Source organism: Macaca thibetana, chromosome 7 (genome assembly GCF_024542745.1).
Source record: "Macaca thibetana thibetana isolate TM-01 chromosome 7, ASM2454274v1, whole genome shotgun sequence".
Lineage (NCBI taxonomy): Eukaryota > Metazoa > Chordata > Mammalia > Primates > Cercopithecidae > Macaca > Macaca thibetana.
Genome location: NC_065584.1, coordinates 118,741,365 through 118,762,403, shown reverse-complemented (window position 1 = coordinate 118,762,403; position 21,039 = coordinate 118,741,365). Strand labels below are relative to the sequence as shown.

Genomic DNA, 21,039 nt, shown 5'->3' with positions numbered 1-21,039 from the left:
CTTTTTTTTTGTAGAGATGAGGTTTTACCATGTTGCCCAGGCTGGTATCGAACTCCTGCGTTCAAGCAGTTAGCCCACCTCAGACTCACAAAGTGCTGAGATTACAGGTGTGAGCCACCATGCCTGGCCTTAGATTTTTTTTCTTTAAAAAAAGCTTTTCAGTATCACTTGTCCAAAACATTTTGGTTGTAGACCTAAACTGTTTTTCCTTTCTTCTCTATACTCCATCATAGCCAGATTAAACTTTATAATATACTGCTTTACACCACAAGAAGCAATCAGCCAAATCCAGAATATGGAAAGTCTTATTGAATAACTAGATTCTTCAACAAATAATTGGGATGGGGCGGAGGAGGAGTGATGGGAAGAGAGGGAAAGCTGTTACAGATAAAAAGAGCCATTTCAGCCAGATGCAGTGTGTGAACTTGGTTTGGATTCTGATGTGCATAAAACAAATGAAAAAAGATACTTTTGAGACAAGTGGGGGAAATTTGAACATGTACATGGTATTAATATTAAGAAAGTGTTAATTTTCTTAGAGATGTTTATGACACTGTGGTAAGATATATATTGAAGTGTTTACAGGTTAAATGAAATGTACTCCAGCTCCTTCTTCCCCACTCCTCCCCAAAAAAGTTGGGGAGAGAGAGACAAAACAAGATTAGCAACTGTTTATAATTTGTTGAAGTAGAGTAAAAGGTACATTTTACTATTTCTTAGCTTTTATCTTTGAAGCTGTCTGGGAACTCTCTGAGCTCAAGTGATCCTCCCACTTGGGTCTCTCAAAGTGCTAGGATTGCAGGCATGAGCTGCCATGCCGGGCCAATTTTTAAAAAGGTTAAATTACAATTAAAGGATTTTCTTTTATTGAGTGTGTCCTAGAATACTGTAGATATTTGATTAAATATCAGTGATTGATACAGTGATTACCTCAACTTCTTGTCTTTGATCTTTGGTGGTCTCTTCTATGTCCTCACTAAGTCTTTCCATCATGAGCCCAAATTCTTCTCGGTGGCATGTTTCTAGATTCCAAATTCTCGTAAATGTTGATACTACCTTTACTGGAATGGAAGGAAACAAAAGAAAGAAGGTACTCCTGCAAACCTGGGAACCTTATGAAAGTCGTGCTTTCCCATTTTAAAGCTGTTAGAAGAAGGGGAATGTTTCTAATGCTGACATTTAAGGCAACTTATAATGCTGTAAGCTTTTGAATTATGGCTGCTGCTTCTTTTGCCCTTCGTGTCTAACATATACGTCTGGACTACTAAGAACTTTGTGCAAATTGTAAAAGGGCACCCCTTTGTGCCCTGAGCCATCATGGCTTCACTGGAGAAGGGCAAGCTGGATTTCAACCCCCTTCCCCTTGCCCTTCTGGCTTAATGCCCTTGTGCACAGTCTACAAAGCTGTAGCTGGTGAGCTTGATGTTTCAGAATAATGAAGTTACATGTGTTTAAGTTTTTGGTGATGTGTATTTCTGAGGAGTAGGTATGAAAGTTTGGAGAGCTGTAGTGTAGACTTATGAGCATTTCAATTTTGTGAATGTTAAACCAATGTATTCTTTTAATGAAGTTTTATAAGTTTTACAAGTATATGGAAAAACAAGCAGCTATTCTCTGTTAAAACCCTGTAATTAGTGCTTCAGTGTATATATATATATATATTTTGAGACGGGGTCTAGCTCTGTTACCCAGGCTGGACTTGGGTAGGCAGTGGCTATTCAGAGGCACAACTGTAGTACACTGCAGTCTTGAACTCCTGGGCTCAAGCGATCCTCCCACCTCAGCCTCCCGAGTAGCTAGGACTACAGGCATGCGCCACCATGCCCAGCTAATTTTTGTATTTGCTTTTGGTAGAGATGGGGTTTTGCCACGTTGCTCAGGTTGGTCTCGAACTCCTGGGCTCAAGAGATCTGCCCACCTCGGCTTCCCAAGCTGCTAGGATTACAGGTATGACGCACTGCACCTGGCCCTGATATACTTTTTAAGAATCTTAACAATTACATTTGAAGGTACAAGTACAAAACTGCAGAACATACACCATATACACATGCATACAGCACCTTGCCTTAATGGCAGAAGTTCAATACCTGATTAGTAGGAAACACTATCACCATATTTGCTCAGCTCTAAGGTGTGTACATTACCGTATTTTAACATTTCTGATAGTCAGGTGCCTTTTACTTTTGAAGAATTTTTAAGCTACTGTTAAAGTGGAATTTATACTTAACGAGATTTCAGAATCAAATCAGTATTGTAAGTCAGTCAGTCTGAGGGGCTATGTGAAACCTGAAATTTTGAAGTTACCTTTGGATGTCTTAACTGAAAAAAATGTAAGGGCTGAAGGTTTTTTCTTCTTAAAATATCAGTTTTTGTAGTTGAAAACCATAGAAATAGAAAACAAAAGCCACATTGTTAGGAAATGACAGGTCTTAATTCTAATTTTAGTCTTTTTTTTTTTTCTTTTTAAAATTTCCTGTTATCTTAGCTCAGAGCTGGGTTTCAGTCTCCAGTTTTCTAGCTAAATTAACCAGTGGCAGTTTTTGTTTATAGTTTTATTATGGCATTGCTAATGCTCGTTATATTTGTCGTGGACTTGAGCAAGAAACTCAATTGATGACATTCATCTGTTTATAGTCATTACCATTTGGTAAACAACTTTAATTTTTGGCAGAGTAGCACCTGAGTTTCTCTCGTTTTACCAGACAGGTCAACATTTACTTTGGGGTAAAGCTATTTATTTTTCATATTGCTAGTTTAAAAAAAAAGAGAAGAGAGAACACTAATAAGTTAAAAACTCTATGTACACATGTACATTTTTCACTTTGAGGAGCTATGAGAAATAGAATCTAACCAAAATTTACCTTTATTCTATTTTGAGAGCATTTGCATTTACCATATTTAATTTTTTTTTTTTTTTTTTTTTTTTTGAGATGGAGTCTCGCTCTGTTGCCCAGGCTGTAGTGCAGTGGGGCTATCTCGGCTCACTGCAGCCTCCGCCTCCCAGGTTCAAGCAGTTCTCCTGCCTCAGCCTCCTGAGTAACTGGGATTACAGGCATGTGCCACCATGCCCGGTTAATTTTTGTATTTTTAGTAGAGATGGGGTTTCACTATGTTTAGGTCTCGAACTCCTGACCTTGTGATCCGCCTACCTCGGCCTCCCAAAGTGCTGGGATTACAGGCATGAGCCACTGTGCCTGGCTAAAGTTGTTGTTGTTGTTAACAGTCTTTTTTCACAGCTGGCTGATTTACATCCTAAGATGCATGCAAAAGATTATGCTCAGTTTATTTTTTTCTGGTTCAGCAGCATGGTACATTTCAAATGAAATTTTAAGAATTGATAGGAATAAAAAAATGTTCTTCCTTAGGCCGGGCGCGGTGGCTCAAGCCTGTAATCCCAGTACTTTGGGAGGCCGAGGCGGGTGGATCACGAAGTCAGGAGATCGAGACCATCCTGGCTAACATGGTGAAACCCCGTCTCTACTAAAAATACAAAAAACTAGCCGGGCGTGGTGGCGGGCGCCTGTAGTCCCAGCTACTCCGAGGCTAAGGCAGGAGAATGGAGTAAACCCGGGAGGCGGAGCTTGCAGTGAGCCGAGATCGCGCCACTGCACTCCAGCCTGGGTGACACAGCGAGACTCCGTCTCAAAAAAAAAAAAAAAAAAGAAAAATGTTCTTCCCTATTAGATGAGGTCAGTTCTTTTCCCTTTTGAAAAATGATCAGTTTTGGTATTTTTTCATTTTTAAAAAAGTCATTTTATTCTGTACTAAGATGAAATTTATCTTATCCAGGAGAAACCTGAGGTTGATAAGGTTAAGTAACTTGCCCAAGGTCATACAAATAATAAATTGAAGAATAATGAATTGAACCCAGGCACATGTAATTCTAAGACCAGCATTTTTGTCATTACATTGCATTTTCTCTGGTACGCTAATAGTAGTTGGCCCTATTGAAACATTTATTAAGACATAATTGCTAGCCTGGGCAACATAGTGAAACCTCATCTCTACAAAAAAAAAAAAAAAAAAAAAAAGCCGGGTGTGGTGCTGTGCACCTGTAGTCCCAGCTACTTGGGAGGCTGGGATGGAAGGATTCCTTGAGTCCGAGAGGTCAAGGCTATAGTGAGCCATGATCATGCACCTGCACTCCAGCCTGGGTGACAGAGCAAGACCCTGTATCAAAAAAAAAAGTAATAAAATGACATATTATCTGAATAACTTAAATTCTATGTTCCTAAAAGGAAATCTGGCATAAGGATATGTATTTCATTGTCTTTTACACAAATTATGTGCCTAGAGCAGTGTAGTAGTGCTGAGTTACATCAGCAGTTATTGATTTATTTACATTAATCCTTCTTTCCTAAAGCTAACGAAGATTTTGACCCAAGTCTCAGTAGATCTAAAACATTTTGTTTTGGGTTGTGTTTTCATTTTCCTTTTCTCACATTTTTAGAAATATGTCCTTAGTTTCAACAATATGTTGCTTAATGTCAGGTTTATTTTCTATATACTTTTTTGTGTTGATTAGGAGCCCTTTTTTTTTTTTTTTTTTTTTTTTTGAGACGGAGTCTTGCTCTGTCGCCCAGGCTGGAGTGCAGTGGCGCAATCTCGGCTCACTGCAAGCTCCGCCTCCTGGGTTTACACCATTCTCCTGCCTCAGCCTCCTGAGTAGCTGGGACTACAGGCGCCCGCCACCGTGCCCGGCTAATTTTTTGTATTTTTAGTAGAGACGGGGTTTCACCGTGTTGGACAGGATGGTCTCGATCTCCTGACCTTGTGATCCGCCCGCCTCGGCCTCCCAAAGTGCTGGGATTACAGGCGTGAGCCACCGCGCCCGGCTAGGAGCCCATTTTTAATATAGCAAGCATTTCTTTATTTTTATTATTATTTTTTTTTTGAGACAGAGTCTTGCTCTGTCGCCCAGGCTGGAGTGCAGTGGCCGGATCTCAGCTCGCTGCAAGCTCCGCCTCCCGGGTATACGCCATTCTCCTGCCTCAGCCTCCCGAGTAGCTGGGACTACAGGCGCCCAGCACCTCGCCCGGCTAGTTTTTTGTATTTCTTTTTAGTAGAGACGGGGTTTCACCGTGTTAGCCAGGATGGTCTCGATCTCCTGACCTCGTGATCCGCCCGTCTCGGCCTCCCAAAGTGCTGGGATTACAGGCTTGAGCCACCGTGCCCGGCCCTAGCAAGCATTTCATAATGGAAGAATGAAATGTCTTAGATCAGAAGCGAAACCCTGAGTCACTCAATGTCTGTGTTCATAGCTGCCACTGCTACCTCTTTGGTTGGTGATTCTTAGGTTCTGTCTGTCATACCTGGGCTATATTGACGTCAGACTAAGGAAAAAGGTGGCAGCCTTTTATAAAGAGTTGTGATATTGTGAAAGAGGCAACAGTGGAAACTGAGGACTCAGAGGCATTTGATAATGCCTGCTTTAGTATTTGGATCATCAGCCGAAGTGGCTGAAGTAGCTATCAAATTAGCTAGCCATCAGCTATCTTACTCTATTCTTTCCTCTAGTGAAGACACAATTTAGGTCTCTGAAAAAGTAACTGGGCAGGTGGTGTTGTGTTGTGTTCTCAAGGTTCATTCTTTGCTTATAGTGCATTAGACATGTAATCCTAGTTTTATATTGCCTTTGAGTCTATAGTTAATTGGGTAAGACCGTGAGCTCCTTGGGCAGGAACAGTGTCTTGCTCTCCATTTCATTCCTATTTCTTGGCACATAGTAGGCACTCAAATATTATTGAGTAAATGCATGATCCTTTCAGTCTCAGTTAAAGCATGAGATTTTCCTGAGGCTTTTAACTTGGAGAACTCTTTGCCCTTCTTACTCTACAATATGATGAATCCAACAGAAAATAATGTCTTCTAGATATTTATAAATATGTAGATCACCAACCAAAGAGGTAGCGCTGGCAGCTATGAACACAGTCATTCAGTTACTCAGGGTTTCATTTCTGATGTATGACATTTCATTCTTCTATTTTTAGTTTTAGCCCCCAAATTCATTATATATTCACCACTGATAACATCTCATTAAAATCCATTTTCATAGACAGTTTCAAGTCAAGATTTAAAAGGCTTAAGCTGTAAGCCTTTGCCATCCCATGATAGTTGGTCTTTACCAAAGTAATTGATTCATTCAATTCTTTTAATAATTTTATACATAGTAAGGCAAAATTTAGAATTTGTGATCATTTTTATATTTTTCACTAACATTTCCTGTCTCAGTTGCAGAGGGATAAAAGGGTTTGCTGAATATGATAAATAAGGAAAATGTGTGTACATCTTCTACTTAAGAATGAGACTGTACCTTTCAGACTCCAGCTATAGTAGTAACCCTAAATGTAAGTGGTGAACTGCTCATTCTCCTGTAAGATGTTTACAGCATTTTCTAACACAGAACTATTTAGAGTGTAGTACAAGACAGTGCTGGCCCACGAGCTGTTTATTATGTGTGAGGAGATAAGTTCGGAAATTGAGTTTTTAGAAACTTGCATAGCAGTTTGATAGAACAAATTTATGTCTGTCAAATCAAATAATAACAAATTGGGGCTTATATTTGGTATATATTTTATTTTTCTAGTAATTCATTTTTACTGTTTTTTAGCAAAATTATTTGCCCATAATGAATTGGAAATTCAAAGAAAAAAAAAGTTCTTTACCAGAGATAATTTGCAAGGCAGTGTTCTAAAACAGTGGTTCACATCCTTTCATGTTCGCCTAACCTTCTAAATGATACCGCACTCGAAGGGGTGCGGAGTGTGGAATGGAGACTGCTGTTTCCTTACCAGTAGCCCTCTGATAGAGAATCCTTATATTGAAAATAATTTCCCACTGACTTTCCCTTAATTGTTTCAATCTTTTCACTAAATCTAACTTAAATTGTTTTTTTTAATAAATGGGTTTAATAAAACAAAATACTGGTTATTATGAATTCTGAGCTATGCTAGTGTAACACATTAAGTTGCAATGTCAAAATACTACCCCAAAATAGACCCATTCCTCTGAAGAATGGGCATGCTAACTATTTTTTAGCAGGTATAATATAGTCACAAATAATGTGTTTTACTGAAACTAATTAGTAACATAAATACAATATGTATAAGATTTGGCCTAATATGTAAAGCTCTATGGGAGTAATGCCATTATAAATGCCCCTTTTGCCCTGGCCTTACCTTTATACCTTATTACTTTAAAATACCATAATTTTTTTAAAGTATAAAAATGTAAATATTTCATACCTGTATGATTCCTGTTTATCGTTGAATAATAATTCATCGTGTGCCATATACTACAGGTTGGCTATTTTATTGATGGATACCTGGGCTGTTTCCTGCTTGGGTTGTTATGAATAAAGCTGTTATATACATATTTGTTTGAATTTTTTGTGGACTTATGCTTTTATTTCTCTTGGGTAAAAATATTGAGAACAAGAATTGCTGGTTCTTAGGGTAGGCATGTGTTTTTGATTTATAAAAAACTACTGGAACTTTTTCCAAAATAATTGTGCCATTTTACACTCTCCACTGATGTTTGTGCTACGTCTTTACCAGAAGTCTTTTTTTTTTCTTTTTTGAGACAAGATCTCACTCCGTCACCTAGGCTGGTGTGCAGTGGCACAATTAGGGCTCACTGCAGCCTCAACCTCCCAGGTTCAAGCAATCCTTCTGCCTCAGCGGGGACTACAGGTATGCAGTAGCACACCTGGCTAAATTTTTCTGAATTTTGGTAGAGAAAGGGTTTCACCATGTTGCCCAGGCTGGCCTCAAACTCCTGAGCTCAAGCAGTCCTTCCACTTTGGCCCTTAAAAGTGCTGGGTGGCCTGAGCCACCATGCCTGGATGCCAACAGTCTTTTAAATCAGCAGTCCCCAACCTTTTTGGCATCAGAGACTGGTTTCATGGAAGACAATTTTTCCACAGAGTAAGGTGGGGGACAGGCATGGTTTTGGCATGAAACTGTTCCACCTCAGGTCATCAGGCATTAGATTCTCATAAGGAGCACATAGCTTAGATCCCTCGCATGTGCAGTTCACGATAGGGTTGGCACTCCTATGAGAATCTAATGCTGCCGCTGATCTGACAGGAGGCGGCGCTCAGGCAGTAATGCTTGCCTGCCTCTCACCTCCTGCTGTGCGGCTCGGTTCCTAACAGGCCAGGGACCAGTACCAGTCCATGCCCAGGGGTTGGGGACCCTTGTTTTAAATTGTCATTTTAATTTGCATTTCCCTGATGGCCAGGGATGAGCACTTTTTCCACGGTTTTTAGTGGTTTCCGTATCTTCCTTTGTCAGTTGTTTAAATCTGTTGCCCATTTTATTTGTCTTCATATTACTGATGTGTAGGGAATTTTTATATCTTCTAGATACAGATCTCCTTTGTCAAGTATATGTTTTGTGAATATTTTCTCCCAGTATGTGACTTGCCTATTCATTTTCATAATGGTGTCCATTGTATTTTTTCAACATTTTATTATGAAAATTTTCTTTTTTCTTTCTCTCTTTTTTTTTTTTTTTTTGACAGAGTTTCACTCTGTCGCCCAGGCTGGAGTGCAGTGATGCAATCTCAGCACATTGCAACTTCCACCAGCCCGGTTCAAGCAATTCTCCTACCTCAGCCTCCCAAGTAGTTGGGATTATAGGCGCCCACCATCATGCCCGGCTAATTTTTGTGTTTTTAGTGGAGACGGGTTTTCACCATGTTGGCCAGGCTAGTCTCAAACTCCTGATCTCAAATAATCTGCCTGCCTTGGCCTCCCAAAGTGCAGGGATTACAGGCGTGAGCCACCACGCCCAGCCTATTATGAAAAATTTCAAGCATACAGGAAGTCGAAAGACTTAGTGAACACCCATACACCCACTACCCAGATTCTATCATTAACATTTTATTATATTTGTCTTTTTACATAAGTGTCCATATATCCTATTGTATGCATTTTAAGGTAAATTGCAGAATCAGTTCACCTCCCACAAATACTTCACAATGTATTATGAATTATAACTTATAATTCATAATTATGAATTAGAATTCAGTAACTGCAGCTTTTTTCTTTTGAAGTAAACTTCATACAGTGAAGGCACAAGTTTTTTTGTTTTTTTTTTTTTTTTGAGACAGAGTTTCACTCTTGTTGCCCAGACTGGAGTGCAATGATCTCGGCTCACCGCAGCCTTCGCCTCTCAGGTTCAAATGATTCTCTTGCTTAGCCTCCCCAGTAGTTGGGATTATAGGCATGCGTCACCACACCCGGCTAATTTTGTATTTTTAGTAGAGACAGGGTTTCTCCATGTTGGTTAGGCTGGTCTCGAACTCCTGACCTCTGGTGATCTGTCCACCTCCGCTTCCCAAAGTGCTAGGATTACAGGCGTGAGCCACCAAGCCCAGCAAAGGCAGAAGTTTTAAGTGAACATTGGCTGAGTTTTGACAAATGCATGCACCTGTGGAATCCTAAACCCCATCAATATGTAGAATGTTACCATCACTCTAGGAAGTTCTTTCAGACCCAGTCCCATTTAATCTGTATCTCCATTCTTCCAAATCCAACCATTGTCCTGCTTTTTCTGCATCATAGGTAGTTTTGTCTGTTCTAAAACCTTATGAAAGTGGATTCACATATTATGTACTCTTCTGTTTAAAGTGTCTTTCACCTAGCCATAAGGTTTTTGAGATTCATCTATGTCGTTGAACATATCAATAGTTTATTCCTTTTTATTGCTGAATAGTAATCCTTTGTATGACTGTATTACACTTTATCCATTCTCTTGTGAATGTGTACCTAAGATGTTTCCAGTTTTTTGAATATTATGAATAAACTGTTGTGAACATTTTTGTACAAGTCCTTTTGTGGGAATATATTTTCATTTTTAAGGGTAAATACCTATGAGTGGAATTGCCAGATTATAGGGGAAAGTGTCAGACCCTTTTCCATAGTGGTTGTACTAATTTATACCCCCAACACCAGTGTGTGAAAGTTCTTTTTGTTCCACAGTCTTGACAGTCTTGGCGCGACAAAGCTCCGCCTCCCGGGTTCCCGTTTTTCAGCCTCCTGAGTAGCTGGGACTACAGGCGCCCGCCACCGCGCCCGGCTAATTTTTTGTATTTTTTAGAGACGGGGTTTCACTGTGGTCCATCTCCTGACCTTGTGATCCGCCCGTCGGCCTCCCAAAGTGCTGGGATACAGGCTTGAGCCACCGCGCCCGGCCAAATTTGGTGTTTTTAGTCTTATGAATTTTAGCCATCTTGTTGAGTGTGTAGTGATACCTCATTGTGATAGTGTATTGTACTTTAAATAGCTATTTCTCACATCCCACCTTCTTTAATCACTGTCCATGCACATCACACACCTCAGCTTTACTAATTTTCTCTCAGCTTTTTCTGTACTACTTTAACTTTGCCTTCAATTTTCTATGCCCCTGCACTTTTATATATAGTTCACCGTAGGAGAGAACCTGTGCAGCCAAACCAGTGCTATTAGGAGCCAATGAAATAAAATTTAGGTGAGTGTTTATGACTTTTCTTTCTTTGAAACGTACTCTATGTTGCCTAGCTCAGGGCATTAGAGGTTTTAAAGTTGAGTTTCACCATTTACAGTGGTGACTTTGGGCAAGTTTCTTAGCCTAATGTTTCTGTTTTTGGGCTGATTAAATGAGATCGTGATGTAAAATTTCTAGTGCGATGCAGAGTACAAACTTGATCTTCATTGATTTCCTTCTCTTTTAGAAGTGGTATATATTTGTAGGGTTTTCTTTTCCTTTATTTTATTTTATTTATTTAATTTTTTTTTTGAGACAGACTCACAGTCGGTCACCCAGGCTGGAGTGCAGTGGCGCAGTCTCGGCTCACTGCAAACTCCACCTCCCAGGTTCACGCCATTCTCCTGTCTCAGCCTCCTGAGTAGCTGGGACTACAGGTGCCCGCCACCATGCCCGGCTAAGTTTTTTTTTTTTTTTTTTTTTTTTTTTTATTATTATACTTTAAGTTCTAGGGTACATGTGCATAACGTGCAGGTTTGTTACATATGTCTACTTGTGCCATGTTGGTGTGCTGCACCCATCAACTCGTCAGCACCCATCAACTCGTCATTTACATCAGGTATAACTCCCAATGCAATCCCTCCCCGCTCCCCCCTCCCCATGATAGGCCCCGGTGTGTGATGTTCCCCTTCCCGAGTCCAAGTGATCTCATTGTTCAGTTCCCACCTATGAGTGAGAACATGCGGTGTTTGGTTTTCTGTTCTTGTGATAGTTTGCTAAGAATGATGGTTTCCAGCTGCATCCATGTCCCTACAAAGGACACAAACTCATCCTTTTTTATGGCTGCATAGTATTCCATGGTGTATATGTGCCACATTTTCTTAATCCAGTCTGTCACTGATGGACATTTGGGTTGATTCCAAGTCTTTGCTATTGTGAATAGTGCCGCAATAAACATACGTGTGCATGTGTCTTTATAGCAGCATGATTTATAATCCTTTGGGTATATCCCCAGTAATGGGATGGCTGGGTCATATGGTACATCTAGTTCTAGATCCTTGAGGAATCGCCATACTGTTTTCCATCATGGTTGAACAGTTTACAATCCCACCAACAGTGTAAAAGTGTTCCTATTTCTCCACATCCTCTCCAGCACCTGTTGTTTCCTGACTTTTTGAATGATCGCCATTCTAACTGGTGTGAGATGGTATCTCATTGTGGTTTTGATTTGCATTTCTCTGATGGCCAGTGATGATGAGCATTTTTTCATGTGTCTGTTGGCTGTATGAATGTCTCTTTTGAGAAATGTCTGTTCATATCCTTTGCCCACTTTTTGATGGGGTTGTTTTTTTCTTGTAAATTTGTTTGAGTTCTTTGTAGGTTCTGGATATTAGCCCTTTGTATTGTTAGTAGAGACGGGCTTTCACCGTGTTAGCCAGGATGGTCTCGATCTCCTCACCTCGTAATCCGCCCGCCTCAGCCTCCCAAACTGCTGGGATTACAGGTGTGAGACACCTCGCCTGGCTTGTCTCTTCCTTTAAAAAAAAAATGTTTATTCCAAAACAAGGCCAGTATTCTTGCTAGCTTAAATCAATTATCAACGTGATTGTGCTTTTATATTTACCTTCTTTTTTTCTCTTTAATCCTCCCTTCCCCCTACACTTCTGGCCTCTGGTAACAACCATTCTACTTTCTATCTTCATGAGATCCACATTTTTAGCTCCTATGTATGAGTGAAAATGTGATATTTGTCTCTCTATGCTTGGCTTATTTCACTTAACATAATGACCTCCAGTTCCATCCATTGTTGCCGCAAGTGACATGATTTCATTTTTATGGCTGAATAGTATTCTGTTGTGTATATATTCCATATATTCCACGTTTTCTTTACATACTCATGTGTTGATGGGCACTTAAGTTGATTCCATATTTTGGCTGTTGTGAATAGTGCTGCAAGAAGTGGTATATAACTGAATGAATAAGAATTCAAAGCATCATTGCTTCAGTTAAATTTAGAACAACCTTACTTGTCAGATGGAAGGCATTGCCAATAACAGAGGCCTTATACTACATCATCAATATGGACATTACACAGGGTTCAATTTACTGAACTGCCCTACTAAGTACAGAGGTAGAACCTCATACTCTAAAGTTGTCAGTTGAGAACTTGATACAGTTGTCTGATAAAATATATCAAGAATTAAATATTTAAGTATATGCTAAAGGAACTATACACCACTTAAAGGGATTTTCTGGGACTTTTTTTATTTTCTTTGAAACAACCACTCTGTACAATACAAAAGTTCTGAACTCTTTAAACATATATATATGTATTTTTTTTCTTTCTTTTTTTTTTAGACAGTCTCGCTCTATTGCCTAGGCTGGAGTGCAGTGGCACGATCTCGGCTCACTGCAGTCTCTGCCTCCTGGATTCAAGGGGTTCTCCTGCCTCAGCCTCCTGAGCAGCTGGGACTGCAGGCATGCGCTGCCACGCCCAGCTACTTTTTGTATTTTTAGTAGAGATGGGGTTTCCCATGTTGGCCAGGCCAGTCTTGAACTCCTGACCTCAGGTGATCCGCCCACCTTGGCCTCCCAAAGTGTTAGGATTACAAGCGTGAGCCACCGCGCACAGCCGTATCTTTCATATTCTAGGTTGATGTAGTGCCAGCCTTTCTTTAAAGAGGACAGTATAAAATGAACCGTTCCTGGCCTGCACAGTGGCTCATGCCTGTTTATCCAGCTCTGTGGGAGACCGAGGTGGGCGGATCATTTGAGGTCAGGAGTTTGAGACCAACCTGACCAACATGGTGAGACCCCCGTCTCTACTAAAAAAAAAAAAAAAAAAAAAATTAGCCGGGAGTGGTGGCGCATGTCTGTAGTCCCAGCTACTTGGGAGGCTGATGCAGGAGAACCGCTTGAACCCGGGAGGCGAAGGTTGCAGTGAGCTGAGATGGCGCCATTGCACTCCAGGCTGGGCAATAGAACGAGACCCTGTCGCAAAAAGAAAAAAAAAAAAAAAAAGTGAACTGTTCCCTAATCTTTCTTGTGTGAAATATGAGGGCAGAGGTTGAGATCATGACGTGCAGATAAGGATGACAACTTCAGTGAAGGAAATAAATAGAGGAGCAAGCGGTGGACAGTAGTTCACTATGAATTCTGTCCAGTCTCCAGGTTTCGGCAGCTTTGGGAAAGCAGGCTAAACTGTTCTTGGGGTTCTTCAGGTTAATAACAATAAGCGAGGGTGGAGTGCTTAATCCTTTTAAGTGAATGATAAACACTGTGGAAGGCGTGTCTTCAAGCGCTCCACTCCCTCAGGGCTGTAGGTCACGTGAGCTTAAAGTACTTCCCGAATCCCAGCCGCTGTCTCCTATGGGCAGGAATCACAGTCTGAAAGGACAGCAAGGAAGAGGTAGGCAGGGAAAACTAATTGGAAGGAAGTTTAAATACAGAAAGAGCAAAGTATTACCTAACTATAACAATGCCACATTTTACTGTGACTAAGGTAGAGGACCCAGAGGAGGGGGCAGCGGCTTCCATCTCTCAAGAGCCTAGTTTAGCAGACATAAAAGCCCGGATTCAGGACTCAGATGAACCAGGTGAGTACGCAACTTGGGAGCTTTTGGAACCTATAAAATTTTTCATGAAAGAGGTAACTAGAATATCAAAATTCAAAATGCCTTCTTTAGGAGAGAGGGAAGTGTTGTGGTTGAGGTGTTTTTCAGTTACTTGTTTCACTCCCCTGTATATCTGATAACTTCTCTTACTTTTCTCACACACTGGTTTGTTTTTACCCACAATGAGTTCTGTGTTCATTACCAACAGGTGAAACCGAATCAGTGGCAATGTTTGAAGAGTTTTCAAGCAAAAAGAAAGGCACAGTAGAAGTCAATTTATGTGGAATTTAGAATTCACTTTTTCCTCACAGTTTAGATTGTATCTGGAGAAGACTTTTAACCCAACGAGTGGATGACATTTAAACTTAGCAGTTTATATAATATTACATAAAGAGGAAGTATGGTTCAGTAGTTTTGTACCGTGGACTTTGACTGTACTTGTGACTTCTCAGGTTGTTCAGTATTTTACCTCAGTTTGCCAGCTTAAACGGTAATTCAGTAGTGAATGGTCTAAGAATTTATTAATGGCAGAACAAAAGTACAATCGATGGTCATTGTGGTGACTAGCATAGCATCAGGTTAAAAAAAGTATTTCATGAATGTGATTATCCCTGTTACTTTCTTTAAATGGTAACAGTTCACACTTGCTAGGGGAATTGTGGTTTTGAATTTTTAAACAAGCAATTAAATCTTTGTTAATATTACAGTATTAAATACAGTTGTAATTTGAAGGCCCTTATTTTTCAAGTCTGTAAATTGTGAGCAGCTTCTTTGGTTATATGAATTAAGGATAAGGGAATAAGCTCTCAAAATTACTTTTATGTTTTTGGAGATGGAGTCTTGCTCTGTCACCCAGGCTGGAATGCAGTGGGATGATCTCGGCTTACTGCAACCTCTGCCTCTCAGGTTCAAGCGAGTATTTTGCCTCAGCCTCCCAAGTAGCTGGGATTACAGGTGCCTGCCACCGCGCCCAGCTAATTTTTGTATTTTTAGTAGAGACAAGGTTTCACCATTTTGGCCAGGCTGGTCTCAAACTCCTGACCTCAAGTGATCCCTCGCTTCGGCCTCCCAAAGTGCTGCGATTACAGATGTGAGCCACTGCATCCAGCCTCAAAATTACTTTTAATCCTGTGATTCTATTATTTTCACTTTCCTTTATAGCATGTAACACATTGCAGTTCGTGGTGTAAACAGCGGTTGGTTATTTTTTCTTAAAACCATTCGAGAATTTTTATGAATCTTATTTGAAGATACAAACTGTTAAGGAAAATGTTCCTTTTGTTTTTTCCTTCTAGTGAGAGAATTTATTAGGGGAATATCAGAAAAAAATAATTTATGTAAACTCTTTTTCCCCAAAGTTATTTTCATTTTGCTGAATAGGATGATGGAAAGTGGAAGGCAAGTTTAATCTACTTTGACCTTGAATGTGATTCTCTACAGCTCCACTTCAGCTCAATTAGGTTCTCTCTGAGGCCTGTGCATGTTTATTTATTTACTTATTTTTTACTTCATCCCAAATGTGATAGTAAGGCTTACGTGTATTTGAAGCTGCACTTTCTTTGTTGCTTATGTTTTCCCTCCTTAGATATTAATCCGTTTAGGCTTTTGTCTTTGCTGTTGCCTTCATTAATTTCATAAGTTACAAGCGAAGTCCATCTGTACCTCATTTCATTTGTTTTTTAAATTTCCTTTCTCTACCACTTCTACTGTCTTTTATTATTTCATCTTTACTAGTCCCATTATGTTTGCAGAAATTTGCTTTCTTCAGATTATAAGAAAGTGTTAAAATCATTCAATCTGTTAGCAACTACCTATAAAAGCCATAAAAATTTGATAGTACCCAACTTTGTAATGAGTGACATTATTAGGCTTAATTTATTTTCTTCCATAGTAATTGCTTTTAACAAGGAAGAAGAGACAGATATGATCTAAATTGAATTTAATAAGCATTTTTACTTTGGCATTTTCCATAACAGCCCAGAAAATGCCTACTTGAGTAAACTATTGCTTAGCAAGTTAACAACTACTGGTAATATATTATCTAAATTGCACTTGCCTTTATTATAAGGTTAAATTCAAGGGTAGGAAGGAGGGAAATGTGAGAACAATCTAAAAGTTACTTGTTTTTTTAAACCTAGGAATAAAATGTTTTTGAAGATACATGATTTTTTGGAGCGGTTGCTTTTCATGCAGTGAGTTTTATCCCCTTCTCCTAAGTGTAAAAAAAAAAAAACAATTTTTTAAAAACTGATCATGGTTTTTTTCACAAGCACTTTCAACACTGGCCAGTTATATAACCAGTAGCCTTTTTCATTATTTTTTCTTCTAAATTTGTATGGAGAGAAAAATATGTAGTGTCGTATAAACTGAACATGTTTAGAAAGTAAATCATCCTTTAAAATTTGTTTTTAAAATATGAGATTTATTTGAAGGGGACAGATGAAGAATTTGAGATAAAATGAAGTGTGAATATAGATAATCTAATTTTTTGGAAAGGTATACTTTGGAAATATTGTGGGCTCAGTTACCACTGCAATAAAATGAGTCACATGAATTTTTTTTTTTTTTTTAAATTTGAGATGGTGTCTCACTCTGTTGCTAGGCTGGAGTACAGTGGCGTGATGTCCGCTCACCGCAACCTCTGCCTCCCAGGTTCAAGCGATTAGGCTTGGAGTACAGTGGCGTGATGTCCGCTCACCGCAACCTCTGCCTCCCAGGTTCAAGCGATTCTCCTGCCTCAGCCTCCCAAGTAGCTGGGACTACAGGGACATGCCACAGTGCCTGGCTAATTTTTTTGTATTTTTAGCAGAGATGGGGTTTCACTGTGTTAGCCAGGATGGTCTCCTGACTTTTTGATGCACCCACCTCTGTCTCCCAAAGTGCTGGGATTACAGGTGTGAGCCACTGCACCTGGCCGTCACATGAATTTTTGACTTCCCACTCCATATAAAAATGATATTTATACTATACTGTAGTCTGTTAAGTGTGCAGTAGCATTGTGTCTTTAAAAAACAATGTACATACCTTAATTTAAAAATTATTATTTTTTTATTTTTTTAAAGACGGGTTTTGCTGTATTACTCAGGCTGGACTCAAACTCTTGGGCTCAAGTGGTCCTCCCCTCCTGCCTCAGCTTCCCGAGTAGCTTGGACTACAGGCATGTACTACCATTCCTGGCTCTAAAAAATGCTTTATTACCAAAAAATGCCAATGATCATCTGAGCCTTCAGCGAGTGATAATCTTTTTACTGGTGGAGGTGGAGAGTGTTGGCTCAGTGTTGATGGCTGCTGCAGGGTGGGTTGCTGAAGGTTGTGGTAACTGTGGCAATTTCTTGAAATAGAACAACTGCATGAATTGACTCTTCCTTTTATGAAAGATTTCTCTGTAGCATGCAATGTTGTTTGATAGCACATTACCCGCAGAACTTCTTTCAAAATTGGAGTCAATCATTATAAACCTTGCTGCTTAGTTTATGGAATATTCTAAAATCCTTTGTTGTCATTTCGCCAGTGTTCACAGCATCTTCATCAGCAGATTTCATGTCAAGAAACTACTTTCTTTGCTCAACCATAAGAAGCAACTCCTTATCCATTCAAGTTTTATCATGAAATTGCAGCAATTCAGTCACATCTTCAGGCTCCACTTCTAATTCTAGTTCTCTTGCTATTTCCACCACATCTGCATTATTCCCTCCACTCAAGTCTCAAACCCCTGAAAGTCATCCATGAGGGCTAGGGTCTGCTTCCCAATGTTAATGTTGAATTTTTTTTTTTTTTTTTTTTTTTAAGGCTGGTCAAGTGAAGGAGTAGGAGTGAGAGAAGGAGCAAACAAATCTATAACTGGTTGTGATCAGTTAGTTGTAAACACCATTGCACTCACCAGCCTAATGTTGATATTTTTACTTTTTCCCATGAGTCACAAATGTTCTTAATGCGATCTAGGATGGTGAATCATATTCACTGTACTTTGCCCAGATCCATCCGAGGAATCACTATCTATGGCAGCTACAGCCTTAGAAAATGTAATTCATAAGTAAGTCGGAAGTTGAAATAATTGCTTGATCCATAAGCTGCAGATGGATCAAAGATGCTGTTGTTGATGTTATGCTGGCAGGCATGAAAACAACATTGATCTCTGTACATCTCTGTCAGAGCTCTTGAGTGACCAGTGCATTGTCGAAGAGCAGTAACATTTTGAAAGAAATCTTTTTTTCCTGAGCAAGGCTTAGCAGTAGTCTCAGCAGTGGGCTTAAAATTTTCAGTAAACCGGCTGGGCGCAGTGGCTCACACCTGTAATCCCAGCACTTCGGGAGGCCAATGTGGGTGGATCACCTGAGTTCAGGAATTCGAGACCAGCTTGGCCAACATAACGAAACCCTGTCTCTACTAAAAATTCAAAAATTAACTGGACGTGGTGGCACATGCCTATAATCCCAGGTACTTGTGAGGCCGAGACAGGAGAATCGCTTGAACCCGGGAGGCGGAGGTTGCAGTGAGCTGAGATTGGGCCACTGCACTCCAGCCTGGGCAACAGAGCAAGACTACATCTCAAAAAAAAAAAAAAAAAAATCAGTAAACCATGCTGTAAACAGATTAGCTGTTATCCAGGCTTTGTTCCACTGAGCATAAGCAGAGTAGATTTAGCATAATCCTTTTTTTGTTTGTTTGTTTTGTTTTTAAGAGACAGGAGTCTCACTATGTTGCCCAGCCAGCCTTGAATGCTTGTGCTCAAGTGATTGTCCCAACTCAGCCTCCTAGTAGCTGAGACTGCAGATGTGCACCATTACACCTGACTTGTTGTATAGTTCTTAAGGGTCTTAGGATTTTCAGAACAGTAAATGAGCATTGGCTTCAATGTAGAGTCACCAGCTGCCTTAGCCCCTAACAAGAGAGGCAACCTGTCCTTTGAAGCAAGGCATCATCTTGTCCTTTCTAGCTTTGAAAGTCCTAGGTGGTAACTTCTTCCAACCTAAGACTGCTTCCTCTCCTGTGAAAATTTGTTGTTTAGTGAAGCCACCTTCATCATTGAGCGTAGCTCAGTCTTCTGGATAACTTGCTGTAGCTTCTGTAAAAGCACTTGCTGCTTTCCCTTGCATTTTTACGTTTTGGAGATGGCCTCTTTCCTTAAACCTCATGAACCAACTTCTGTTAGCTTCAGACTTACTTTGCACTCTGATCAATTCTCTTGGCCTTCCTAGAATTGAAGACCAAGAGGCATCTTGGGTCTTGGTCTGGATTAGGTTTTTGCTTATAGGAATGTTGTGGCTGGTTTGATCTTCTATCCAGACCACTAAACCCTTCTCTGTATCAGCAATAAGGTTGTTTAGCTTTCTTATCATTTATGTGTTCACTGGAAAAGTACTTTTAATTTCCTTCAAGAACTTTTCCTTTGCATTCACAACTTGCTGTTTGGTGCAAGAGACCTAGCTTTTGGCCTGGAGGCTTTTAACTTACCTTTCTCACTGAGCTTAATCATTTCAAGCTTTTGATTGAAAGTGAGAGATGTCCAACATCTTTTCTCCTGAAAACTTAGAGGCCATTGTGGGGTTATTAACTGGCCTAATTTCAACATTTTTGTGTTTCAGTGAATAGGGAGGCCGGAGGCGAGGGAGAGAGACAAGGAAGCAGCTGGTTGGTGGAGTGGTCAGAACACACACCACTTTTATGGATTAAGTCTTCTGTGGGTGTAGTTCATGGTACCCCAAAACAATTTCAATAGTAACAGCAATTTCAATAGCACAGATCGTCATAAACAAGTATAGTAATGATGAAAAAGTTAAAAATATTGCAAGAATTACCAAAATTGTGACAGACATGAAGTGAGTACATGGTTTTGGGAAAACAGCACTAAAAAGACTTGCTTGACATAGGGTTGCCACAGACTTTGAATTTGTAAACAAACAAAAACCCCCAAAGTATCTGTGAAGCACCATAAAGCACAGCACAATAAAACAAGGTATGCCTGTATATTACAACCCTGCTTAATTTGGGTTTCCAAGGGAAAAGCAGAAACTCAGACTTTCCTTACATCTTTCTTGACTGTTTTCTTCCTACCCATTCTGTTTTCTCAGCAGCCTGTGCACAGAAACAGTACTTAACCACACACTGTATTATAATAATCTGTTTACTTGATTCTCTCCCCTGGTACACTGATTATAAGCTCCTTGAGGACCTTGTCAGATGATTTTCGTATCTCCAGGTCCTAAGGTAAATATCTGGCATGTAATAAGCAACTCAGTGAATAAGACATGCTCCGTGCCTTTTTTATTCATCAAACACATGTTCAGTGTAAATATGTCAGGTATTGTACTTACCTTTTTCCTAAGGCTACAGAAGTACAAGATGTACAGGAGGATCCCCACCAAAGGCAGCAGAATGAGAGTCAGAGACTTCACTTTAAATCCCAGTCCTACTAATTATTACTAATTATTAGTAGTGATAATTTGTTATTAATTATTACTTGAGTGACTTTCGCCAAGCTGTTTAACTTCTCAAAGCCTACTTTCCTTCACTGATATAACAGAGAATAACAGTACCTGCTTTACAGGGTGGTTGTGAGGATTACATGGGATTATGTACCATCTGTAAAGCACTTAATACATATGTGACAGCACTCAAAAGTAAGAACTACCTTTAGTGGTTTAATAAGAAAAAGAAACAGATTTGGATAACAGATAATGGACGGAGCCCTGGACAGGTATCTCAGAGGAAGGGACACAATTCTTGCAGGAAGGTTTAAGGCAATGATAAACAAAAGGAACAATACAAAGGAATGAGAGCAGGGTATAGCACATGGGGAATAAAAGTTTAGGGTAGTTAGCACATTGGGCATCTGGTAAAGAGATAAGAGATGAGGGAGAGAGGTAGATTGAGGCCATTTATGGAAGTGTTATTAATTTCATCCTCTCCCCACTCTGTGGGATAGTGGGTGGTTATTGCCTTTTTAGTGATAATCT

The 21,039-nt window shown here is 39.9% G+C and overlaps 1 protein-coding gene across 3 annotated transcripts in view; it reads left to right on the top strand.

Moving 5' to 3' along the window:
• SLC12A6 (solute carrier family 12 member 6) overlaps window positions 1-21,039 on the top strand; it is a 102,616-nt gene that overhangs the window by 6,508 nt on the left and 75,069 nt on the right. Inside the window, exon 1 of one of the 3 annotated variants that reach the window (XM_050797546.1) lies at window positions 13,322-14,065. The exons of the other annotated variants lie outside the window; for them this stretch is intronic. Coding sequence (XP_050653503.1) covers window positions 13,948-14,065 — 118 coding nt within the window. The 5' untranslated portion in view covers window positions 13,322-13,947. Of the gene's footprint in view, window positions 1-13,321; window positions 14,066-21,039 lie in introns of those variants that run through there. 3 annotated transcript variants of the gene reach the window in all.